Raw genomic sequence first — 12,503 nt, forward strand, 5'->3', positions numbered from 1 at the left:
CACTTCCACCATCTACAATCCGACCCCACCACCCAAGACAGTTTTCCATCCCCACCCTTGTCTGCTTTCCGGAGAGACCACTCTCTCCGTGACTCCCTTGTTCGCTCCACACTGCCCTCCAACCCCACCACACCCAGCACCTTCCCCTGCAACCGCAGGAAATGCTACACTTGCCCCCACACCACCTCCCTCACCCCTATCCCAGGCCCCAAGATGACTTTCCACATTAAGCAGAGGTTCACCTGCACATCTGCCAATGTGGTATACTGCATCCATTGTACCCGGTGTGGCGTCCTCTACATTGGGGAAACCAAGCCGAGGCTTGGGGACCGCTTTGCAGAACACCTCCGCTCGCTTCGCAATAAACAACTGCACCTCCCAGTCGCAAACCATTTTCACTCCCCCTCCCATTCTTTAGATGACATGTCTATCATGGGCCTCCTGCAGTGCCACAATGATGCCACCCGAAGCTTGCAGGAGCAGCAACTCATATTGCGCTTGGGAACCCTGCAGCCCAATGGTATCAATGTGGACTTCACCAGTTTCAAAATCTCCCCTTCCCCCACCGCATCCCAAAACCAGCCCAGTTCGTCCCCTCCCCTCACTGCACCACACAACCAGCCCAGCTCTTCCCCTCCCCCCACTACATCCCAACACCAGCCCAGCCTGTCTCTGCCTCCCTAACCTGTTCTTCCTCTCACCCATCCCTTCCTCGCACCCCAAGCCGCACCTCCATCTCCTACCTACTAACCTCATCCCACCTCCTATACTCTCCTCTCCACCTATCTTCTTTTCTCTCCATCTTTGTCCGCCTCCCCCTCTCTCCCTATTTAATCCAGAACCCTCACCCCATCCCCCTCTCTGATGAAGGGTCTTGGCCTGAAACGTCAGCTTTTGTGCTCCTGAGATGCTGCTGGGCCTGCTGTGTTCATCCAGCCTCACATTTTAATATCTCCCGCCAATTAGCTCATTTACAACTGATTGATAAGCTTTAGTTTAGGTGAATCATGAGCCTCAATGCTGGCATCCCAGATCACCAAAAGCTGCTAGCCAAATAAAGATCTAAAATCTGCTGATTGTTGCCTACTCAGGTTATTTAGCAGTGGGACAATTAGTACTCCCAATATTTCTGCCACATAGAGTAGACGGATGGCTTTCAGAGACCATCCCTCACTTGTGCTTCCAATTGCCAAGCCCACTCCTTTGCCCAATCTTGCAGTAGGTTGCCCTGATTTTCCCATTTGGGAAACTGGCTGTCTCTTGCTCATAAGGGGTGACAGACGCTGGAGTAGGTGCAGAGGTGAGGCCTCGGGTGTCCATTAATTGACCAATTATGGGCTTTAACTTGTGGCAGGTCAAGAAAATCACCCGTGGGCTGTCTTCCCAGACCTCAAGAAAGTTGGCAAGGAGGGGGTGAGCCTTTCTCCAGAACGACATTGTCCCATATTTTTTCTCACCACCTTTCTTGCCACCTCCAAGGAAGGAGAAATCAGACCCACAGTGTTCAGATCCGATTATGTTGTACACACTCAAACTGAGTAATATGACCTTTCTTTGAAACTATTGTAGACTCAGTGACTCTAGGCAAGCAGCTTGTATTCTTTATAAATGCACCTGTTGTTTTCACTGCTGTAGCTCGTCATCTTTGCAAGCCATTATTTCCAAATGGTCCAAAGTATGAAAAAAAGTCCAATCAATAATCTAAATCGATGTTTCAGATAACGTATCTTATAACTGTATAATGTTTGGTGTACAGAAATTTGTACTTGCCAAAAACAAGTCACTAATGTGATATTTTCTTTTACTAGGCACATGAGGATCCCATGTACGATTTAATTAGAGAAAATAAACGGTATGAAAAGGAAACCAGGTAAGCATTGTGGTAGCAAGCATAGACTGAGTGGAAATAACAGTCTGTTCCATTACTGATTTAAAAGCACAATGGAAATCATGAGAAACATGGAATGAGCTATATTAAAATGTGTGCCTAAAAATATTAGGGTAGTGTTTTCCAAATTTTTTCCATGTTCTGAGGCTTGAAAAATGATGTAACTTCATGAGAGGGGAAGGAAGACCTGTCACAGTGGGAATCTGCGAGAGTGTGTGTGCAGCTTTTGTCACTTGGTTAGGCCTTCATGGTGGCCTTTATTGCTGCATTGGAGCTCCTTTTTATTCTTCATTCATTCATAGGATGAGGGGATCACTGGCCAGGCACCATTTATTGCCCATCCCTAATTGCCCAGAGGGCAATTGCCTATGAGTCAACCACATTGCTGTGGGTCGGGAGTCACGTTGGCCAGACCAGGTAGGGATGGCAGTTTCCTTCCCTGAAGGACACTGACCATGTCAGTGACAATTGACAGTGGATTCACAGTCGTCATTTAGATTCCTAATTCCAGATATTTATTGAATTCATATTCTACCATCTGCTGCAGCAGGATTCGAACATGGGTCCCCAAAACATTATCTGGGTCTGGGGATTAACAATCCAGCGATTATTACCACAAGACCATCCAACCTCTCTGCACCCCACCCACCCCCTCCCCCAATCCCACCGAAGGCTTGTAACTCCAAAGTTTGTACTCGCGCCCCTTCTTGGGTATTTTTCTGTTTGTTCAGGGGATGTGGGTGTAGCTGGTTTTGCCAGCATTTATGATCCATTCATAGCTGCCATTGAGAAAGTAGTAATGGACTGCTGCCTTACATCTCTGCAGTCTACTGGAATAGATGGACCCGCAATGTAGGGGATGGAGCTCCAAGGTCTTGACCCAGCAACACAGATGGCATATATTTCCAGTTCAGTGCGGTGCGTGGCTTGAACAGGAACTTAGAATTGCATGCAATTTTCGTGACTTTTAGACCCAGATTGAAGTATGTGCAAAATATTTTTTAAATAGTCCTGGAGAAAATAAATGAGATTAAAGTTTGAACAACTTCCAAATCTAATTGATTCCATTCCAGGATATTACAAATTGTAATTAGGGAATTGATGTCTTGTCATTATTTTCCAAAGCTCTTCTAATTTAGGTATGTTCCCTCAGTTTGGAAACAGCCAATGTCACTCCTTTATTTAAGAAGTGCTAAACATAATAAATGAGAAAATCATCTTATATTCTTATTAAAATAAAATTCTCCTTGAAATAGAGGACCAAAGCTGTGTGCGGTACTCAGTAAGATCTCAACTACATCCTTTAGTGTTGTGATATACTTCCCTACCTCTTTATTTCATTCCTCCTGCAATATAGCCTGGAATTCTGTACATCTTCCTAATTATTTCAAAATATATTAATTGGGAGTAGAGGTGGGTCATTCTACCCCTCAAACCTGCTTCATTCTTCAGTAAAAATGTGGTTTATCTGTTTGTTTTGAATTCCACATCCTCATCTATCCCCAATGACCTTAGATTCTTCTGAGTTAGGGGAATAAATCTACCTCCATCTTTTAAAAATATTTTGTGTCCTATCTCAACTACCTTCTGAGACAGTTGCACAATCCTGAGAAAAAAAATTTCCTCATCTGTACTATAAGGGTATTTGTCTTTAGGTGTACCAGAACAGACTGAAACATTGTATTTCACTTAAGCAATTCTTCCAACCAGAATGGGATAACTTAATAGAGATAATGGGAACTGCAGATGCTGGAGAATCCAAGATAATAAAATGTGAGGCTGGATGAACACAGCAGGCCAAGCAGCACCCCATCCCCCTCTCTGATGAAGGGTCTAGGCCCGAAACGTCAGCTTTTGTGCTCCTGAGATGCTGCTTGGCCTGCTGTGTTCATCCAGCTTCACATTTTATTATCTGGGATAACTTAATAGTTTTTGCCTCATTGTAAATCACATGCCAGTTTTTTCCTCACACACTTAACCTATATTCCATTGCAGACTTTGCATCTTAAAAACTTCCTCACCTACCTATCTTTGTCGCATATGCAAATTTGGCTTTGTTTGCTTCATCCAAGGCATTAATGTAAATTGTACATATTAATTAGGCAATTGATTGAATCTATCGCCTATCGATTTAAATAAACTGTCTCTTTCTTTTTCTAAGTTGAATAGATTTTCTCTGGTAATTGAGCGTTCTAGTTGAAATAAAAATAACTCACTACTTTAAAAAAAACCTGAATGAGCATGGTTGTTTGTTTTAATTACTATAATGTGACTCTTTCTTTTAGGATACAACAGCTAAAACAGATGTTAGAGGACACCACGTCGGACAGTAACAGTTCCAGCTCCTCGGATTCAGGAGATAGGCACAAAAAGAAGAAAAAGAGAAAAGAAAAGAGGAGAAAGAAGGAAAAGAAGAAAAGAAAAAAACACAAGTCCAGAAAATCAAGTGATAGCTCTGAATGAGATAGAAGACTGAACTGTTTTCTTTTTCTTCAAAAGAAATATTTATGTTCATAAACTCACTTTGAGCAGCTTCAGAAATTGAGTACCTTCATCAGAATGAGGAAAAACTGTAGAAATAAACCTGATACCTGAACTTGATTAAAGTTAACATGCTTCCCTTTCTAACAGAGTATGCATACATTGGGTTGGATTTTATGTGCCCCCACCCGTGGTGTTCCGGATGACGTGGATTGCATGTAAAATAAGGTGGGTACTCAACCCAGCATCTTCCCACACACCTTGAGTTCACTTCCATAACTTGGTAGATGGGCTGGCATTGAAACGGACAACCTGCACAACATGTTGAAATAATTCAGCTATACAAGTAATTGTTGGTTAGTTTAGAACTTGAGTATTGCTGAAAAAGCCACATCTTGTGTTGTAAGCAGCGGGGTAACTCACAAGTAATAACAAAGTAAAAGGATGTGTACCTATGAGAGAAGAATGTTGATTGATTGGCACATGGACCCTGGTAGATGTGTTGCCATGGAGAACGTATCTGTTAATGATGACTTACACACTGCTAAGCTTTGTTTAAATATCAATGTTAAACAAAGCAGGTTGACTGATTGTTCGAGACATTGCCCTGAGAGAGGCAAACCACAGTGGCTGATGCTTGTTTTACTGCATTGAAACAGGCACTATGTTCTGTTTGCAAAATATAGCATCCTGTGTTATTAATAGTTATAGCTGTCAGTACATGTCAATGACTCAATGTTGCAACCTGATCCGACAATATTAAACTAATTGCCAGCATGATGCTTTACGCACTTGGGATTATGTAACAAATGCTGTTGAATTGCAGAATTGATTCTCATTGAGTTTTGCAAGTGCAAGCTGGTTGGGTGCAGTCATCACCTTGTTTTTTGCTAACAGGTAAAGGGATGTGCTGTTTGATGCCAGCCTTTGATACATATGGTCAACATATCCAGCATCATACCACTGAAATTACCCTTTTCATATTCTCAATTCTCATTTGTGTCAGGGGTAAAAAGTCTTTTGGTTTGATGGCAGCCTGAGTAGCTGTTGTGTTTCTATTGCATAGTAGCGATGTGAAGCAGGTAGCTTCACCTGCCACTGAAATGTTTGCCATCACCCTACAGGACGGCTTTGATACATCCCTATTTCAGCATCTACCTTGCACAGTGAATAAGTGATGGTGCTTGTGATGCAACTATTACTTGTCATTGTCCTAATAAGTACCAAGTCAAAAGCTGCAAAAAATGTGCCTTTTCTTTCTAGCAATATTCAAATAATTGAGTCAATTAAGCTTGGTACTACACCAATGAACCCCAATAATAGAATACTGGAGAAACTCAGCTGTGGAGAGAGAATGTGAACAGTTCATGTCAGGTATGATATATGAAAGGTGTTGGAATTTTTTAAAATATATATACTTCTGATGAAGAAAAAGAGGTTGTTAATGATAGAGAAGAGAAACACCTGTAAAGGTATAAAATGTGGAAAGAAAGGATTGGGACCTCTATTAAGAGAAAAATAAACAAGGTATAAGACAAAATGTGGTGGGGATGGGGAAGGATATGTAAGAAAAGTGGGTAATAGACGACTGATTGCATTATGTCTGTTCTTCACTTTTGCATCCTGCCCCAAAGTCTCTTGTCTCTTGCATTGCCTCTGCCTCTGTCAAAATACAAAAATAAAATTTCCAACATGTGTTTGTTCTGAAGCAGATTCATTAATGGAACTGAAATGTCAACTTTGTCTCTCTGCTGCACCTGAATTTTGTCAGCATTCTATGTTTGTTTCAGATTTATGCTATCTGCAGTATTTTGCCTCTGCTCCAATGTCATACTGCCATGCAACAGTAAAGTTGGCCTTTGCAGGTGCCAGGCAATCTAGCCAGCAGTTCTAGAGAATGAGATCTCCTTTCACTGAAATGCAGAAATCCCACTGGGCACCAATTTAACCTGCTTCCAGCATGTTTAGGCTGCATGGCAGGCTTCTTGTAGGCCCATCAGCTGCCTGCTGAGTTTCCTTCTGTGGCGGCAAGCTCTTTGCATCCATATAAAATTCTGTCCATTGAAGTCATGCGTCCAGCTGGTGTACACCTGTCCATTTTGCCAGATCAAAGACTAGTCTTGGTGGGAATGTTTTGATTGTAAAAATTTTAGCTGATGATATTACTTCTGGTTCTTAAGCAAATGTAGTATAAACGTACCTTATAATAATTGAAATCTGGTGTAGGAACACAATAACAAAGTGACATTCTAAAGCTGTTCTGTTATGTTCTACTGGAAAGGCAATGGGGAAAAAATAGCAATGTTTTGTGTAATACAGCAACAGGTAGTGTTTTTGCTGTGTTTATGATATTAATCAATTAACTTGCACGTTTTGTACCCCTGTGATTTAGATTTGTCATGATATTGCTAATTTTTAAGTGACAGAAGTGTTATGCATGTTATGTTTTTAAAAGGGCATGAATGAATCAAGATGTAGCAATGAGATTGAGTTTATTTGTGAATTGCAATAAAGCTTTTGGATTGTACCATTGACAGTTCAAGAATTCTGTAAAGCTCCTTCACAAGCAATATTGATACTTTATTTCCATATCCTTCCTTGTTTTAACCTCTTGTGAAGTAAAGGTCAAACTTGTGAAACATGATCCTGCAGTATAGTAGATGCCTGGAATGTTCTGGATCTAATATTTGCAGGTATGCGGTGTTCAGTTCAGACCAGTCAATATTGTGCTTCTTAAAATATTTTTTATTTCCGTAACCTCAGGTTATCACATTTAAGTTAAAAATTTGATTGGCAAGGCAGTTTATTCTTAGCAATAGTCTCTTATTTAATATTAGCAGGAAATGGAAATAACAGAACTAGTAGCATTTATGTAAAGAAAAGTAGTTAACATTTTGGTTAATTACCTTTCATTAGAACTGCTGAATTGGCTGTCCTGTAGAACTCTGACTCGTAACAGTAGACAAGCTCCCCCTCTATACTGGGCAACAATATGACACTTATTAGTAACTTCACTGTTTATTGTTGATGCATTCCTGTATAACAATCAGAATCATAGAATTCCTACAGTGTGCAAACAGGCTCTTCGGCCCAACAAGTCCACACCAACCCTCAGAGCATCCGATCCAGATCCAATCCCCTATAACCTGCCTAATCTACACATCCCTGAACATTATGGGCAATTTAGCACAGCCAATCCACCTACCCTGCACATCTTTGGACTGTGGGAGGAAACCCCTACAGACGCAGGGAGAATGTGCAAACTCCACACAGTCACCCAAGGGTGGAATCAAACCTGGGTCCCTGGTTCTGTGAGGCAGCGGTGCTAACCACAGAGCTACTGTGCTGCCCTAATTAGCTACAGCATTTTCCAATGTTATAATGACAACATCTTAATGGTTCATTAGCTGCACAATAGAAACAAAAGAATCATTATAAACAAATATCCATTGTGTCTGCAAGTGGTATCACAAGTATGCTTGCCACTTTCTTTTAATTGATCAACATGCATTTAAATCTGTAGCAATTTATATAATTTCAAGTAAATTGGATGTAAAGGCGGAAGAGAGTTCAGAGAGAAGCAGTAGTGAGAATGAGAAGTGTAGTGAGGGAGATGAGTTTGGGAATGAGAGCAAGGCAGTAGGGAAGCATAAAGGAATGGTGAAGAAGCAAAAGGAAACATGCTGGGAAAAAGCAATGAAATATTAAGAACCAAAGATATTGTGAAAATATTTAATTCAAATTAGAGACAGCTAAAGAGGAGAAACCACAGCAGGAATTTTGTCCATGCCACAAGGGATCAAGGCCAAAGACTTCTGCTGAATACCACCTTCAAGAAAAGCTGCACTCTTTCCCTTTAGTCATCCCTGTTTGCTGTCTTTGCTGTGTTTAACTTGATTCAAAGTCATAAGTCACAATACCAGGTTATAGGCCAACTGGTACTTTTTTGAAATCACAAGCTTTCATAGCGTTGCTCCTTCATCACCTAAAGCTTGTGATTTCAAATGAACCTGTTGGGCTATAACCGGCTGTTGTGTGACTTCTAACTTTGTACAGCCCAGTCCAATACTAGCACTTTCACGTCATAATACAAGTTAAGAGAACATGGTAACCTCAAGGATTCAACCCTCCCCTGTCCCTTCTAGAGTCAAAGAATTACCTCAACAAGCCTGGAAGGTGGATTGAAGTAGAGTAGTTGGATAGCTTTCTACACATTCACCCCAAAATTATTCATCAATCCTCAAAGTGGTTCACATGGAGACAAATGCAGTTTTTATTATTTACATGTAAATTCGCTTAGGAGCCACTATAATGATTTCCCTTGTGTTCCAGTAATGAAACACAATGGCAGAAGTGGGGTGGAGGTGTTTATTTAAGTGACAAGAACATTCCTTTCAAAACAGTTTCTGTTGTTATATAGCTAAGAATCTACACTGAAGGTTGAATTGGGGGTCAAGGTAAGGTCGGAGCAGTCTCACAACTTGACCTAATCTATTACGGTAGTAAATTATCTCCACTGTCCCATACCTTGATCATATGCAAAAACATGAAAGAGAAACAATGCTGGGAAAGCTTTGTTTTGACTATAGTGCTGGGGACATCCCAAAGTGCTCCATATTCAATGATGTAACTTGAATTTTGGTCATTATTCTAGTGCAGGTTACTGCAGCCACTTTGCTGCAAGGTCTCACAAATTGTGATGAGAAAAATGAAAAAGAAAATCAGTTTTTGGTGGATTATGGCACAAATGCTTGTCAGTACGTAGAAAGAAGTTTTTGTCAGTTTCTGTGAGGATGTCTCTCGGTTCTGGACAGATTAGACGAAATGTAAAGACAGAATATAAATATAGAAAACAATAAAGGACAACTAAAACAAGAATAAAGTGAAAAATGGAGCACAAAACCTATCTGGGAATACAAAACAGATACCAACGATTTTCTATAGATATTAAAAGAAAGGAAATCACAAAGTGGTTGTCACAAGTTGATTTGAAAGAAAGTGAGATGTGACAATTAATAATGGAAAATAAGGAAAGTGCAGATGAGCAGGTATTTTGCATTAGTCTTCAATATAGAGATACAAGTGAGAAGCAGTGATAAATTATGAAACAGGAGGGAGGAATTCAAGAAAATTGCACTTACCTGACGTGATACTGAGTAAATTGTTGGAGATGGCAGCTGACAAGTGCCTGGGTCCTGATGGATTTCATCATTGCAGCTTAAAAGAAGTGGCCAGTGAAATGATTGACACTTGATTTTAATTTTCCAAACCTCCCTTGATTCAGGGACAGTCCCATTAGATTAGAAAAATAAACAACTATAACTCTTTTATTCAAAAAGAGTGGGAGGCAGTAGGAAATATAGGCTAGTTAACTTAATATTTGGCTTAGAGCTGAACTGAAAGATGCTAGAAAACAATGGGTTTTATGATGTTGACAGTGTGACAGGAGGTGCAATTGGAACAAATTACAAGGGTGGCCAGAGCAAAGACAAAAATGAGCACTAATGATGGTAAAGGAGGGATAGAATTGTAAGATAACAAGGTGTGGAGCTAGATGAACACAGCAGGCCAAGCAGCATCAGAGGAGCAGGAAACGTGATGTTTTGGCTCTAGACCCTTCTTCAGAACAAGGGTCCAGACCTAGAACTTCAGCTTTCCTGCTCCTCAGATGCTGTGTTCATCCAGCTCCATACCTTGTTATCTCATATTCTCCAGGATCAGCAGTTCCTACTATCTCAGGATAGATATGTAAAATAGGTTTAAATGAAGGTGTGAAATAGAGAAAATGGGTCTGCTCTAATGGGCATAAAACAAACAACACAAACTCGGAATGGGGTGGATAGGGGATGTAAGAAAAATAGAGGATAGTGGTCATATTCTGAAGTTGTGAAACTCAACATTGAGTCCTGGAGGTAATAGAGTGCCTAAGTAGAAATAAAGTTTTGTTCGCCATGCTTGCATTGAGCTTCAGTGGAACACTATAGCAGGCCCAAGACTGAAATGTTAGTATCAGAGCAAGGTAGCTTATTAAACTGGCAAGCAACTAGTAGATCTGAAACTCTCATTTCTCTCCCTGAAACTTAACTTGAAATTCCACCATATTATGATCGCTAATCCTTAGAGGACACCTAACTATGAGATTTTCTATTTATTCTACCTGATTATGGTTTACGATATCTAAAATAGCTTGTACCTGAGCAGGTTGTGCATTGTGTTGCTCTAAGGAACAATCTCTGATGTATCTATAAGTTCATCTTACTGATTTAATTCATCCAATCAATATGCTGATTAAAATCACTCATGACAATTACATTGGCCTCTTTATCTCAATTATTTCCTCATTTATACTTTGTTCTACAGTGACACAATTGTTCAGAATCCCATAAACAACTGCCACCCTTGATGTCTTTTCCTTGTAATTCCATATTTCCACCAAAATGGATTCATATTATGATCAACTACACTGATATCACTACTTACTACTGCACTAATACCTACCACCTCCTTTTTGCCTATGTTTCCAGAACATTGAATACTCTTGAAGAAATTAAAAACTGAAAAAACTGCAGATGCTGTAAATCAGAAACAAAAACAGAAGTTGCTGGAAAAACTCAGCAGGTCTAGTAGCATTGTGAAGAGAAATCAGGGTTAATATTTCAGGTACAAAACATTAACTCAAATACCCTTGAACATTGCATTTTCACTTTTTATTTCCTATGTGTTCTATTTTCTATTTTGTAAATACCACAGTATTTAAACTGTCACAAATAGTAGGCATAAGTTAGTAAAAGTTTGTTTTTCAAAATAACTGACAGACACTTCTGCACACAAAAAGCCAACAACCAAAAGTTATCACCTTCTGCATACTGATGAGTCAAGGTCTGGGCTTGATCTTGGCTCTGCCCTCTGCAACTGGATCCTCGGTTTTCTGACCCATAGACCATAATCAGTAAAGACAGGTAACTGCACCTCATCCACAATAACACTCAACACTGGAGCCCCCCAAGGATGCGTCCTTAGCCCCTGACTGTAATCCCCGTGCACCCAAACTGTATTGCCAAATTCTGAATGAACACCATCTACACGTTCGCTGATGACGCCACCATCATAGGACAGATATCTAACAACGAAAATTCAAAATACAGAGGTGAGACAGAGGGCTTGATGATGTGGTGTAATGAGAACAAACTCTCAACATCGGCAAAACTAAAGAACTGATCATTGACTCCAGAAAGAACACGCCCCCATCTACATCAAAGGAACTGAGGTCCAGAGGGTGGAGAATGGCAAGTTCCTTGGCCTGATGATAACCAACAACTTCCCCTTGATTTCCCACTTAGATGCAACAGTCAAAACAACACCTCTTCTTTGTCAGGTGGCTCAGGAAATTTTGCACGTCCATAAAGTCCCGCACCAACTTCAACAGATGCACAATTGAAAGCATACTGTCTGGGTGCATAATGGCCTGGTTTGGCAATTGCTCTGCCAAGGACCATAAGAAACTACAGAAAATGGTGTGCACAGCCCAGGCCATCAAGGAAGCCAACCTTCCATCCATGGACTCTGTTTACGTGGCTCACTGCCATCGAAAGGCTGCCAATATCATTAAAGACACATCACACCAGGGTAATGATGTCCTACATCCTCTTCTGTCAGGCAGAATATATAGGAACCTGAATACACGCACCAGCTGGTTCAAGAACAGTTCTTTCCAGCAATTACTAGACTGATGAATGGACTCTCTAGCCTCAAATAATGCTGATCCTGCTAATGTTGATCTTGCCTAGCACACACCCTGTGCAACGTAACCTGCATGCCTCTGTTAGTTCTTTTTGATCTTTAGAACATAGAACATAGAACATTACAGCACAGTACAGGCCCTTTGGCCCTCGAAGTTGTGCCGACATGTCATACCGATCTCAAGCCCGTCTAACCTACACTATTCCATGTACGTCCATATGCTTGTCCAATGACGACTTAAATGTACCTAAAGTTGGCGAATCTACTACCGTTGCAGGCAAAGAATTCCATTCCCTTACTACTCTCTGAGTAAGGAAACTACCTCGGACATCTGTCCTATATCTTTCACCCCTCAATTTAAAGCTATGCCCCCTTGTGCTCGCTGTCACCATCC

General features: G+C 40.7%; 1 protein-coding gene across 2 annotated transcripts in view; it reads left to right on the forward strand.

Annotated features, from left to right (window-relative positions):
• The window catches only part of rp9 (RP9 pre-mRNA splicing factor), a 33,930-nt gene extending 27,025 nt beyond the window's left edge, over nt 1-6,905 (forward strand). Inside the window, exons 5-6 of one of the 2 annotated variants that reach the window (XM_048562625.2) lie at nt 1,809-1,852; nt 4,174-6,905. In XM_048562625.2, the coding sequence (XP_048418582.1) occupies nt 1,809-1,852; nt 4,174-4,351 (222 nt within the window). In that variant the 3' untranslated portion in view covers nt 4,352-6,905. Of the gene's footprint in view, nt 1-1,808; nt 1,871-4,173 lie in introns of both variants that reach the window. The other variant, XM_048562615.2, reaches the window with a different exon arrangement.
• The last annotated feature ends 5,598 nt before the right edge of the window (nt 6,906-12,503 follow it).

Source organism: Stegostoma tigrinum, chromosome 2 (assembly GCF_030684315.1).
Source record: "Stegostoma tigrinum isolate sSteTig4 chromosome 2, sSteTig4.hap1, whole genome shotgun sequence".
Taxonomy (NCBI): Eukaryota; Metazoa; Chordata; class Chondrichthyes; order Orectolobiformes; family Stegostomatidae; genus Stegostoma; species Stegostoma tigrinum.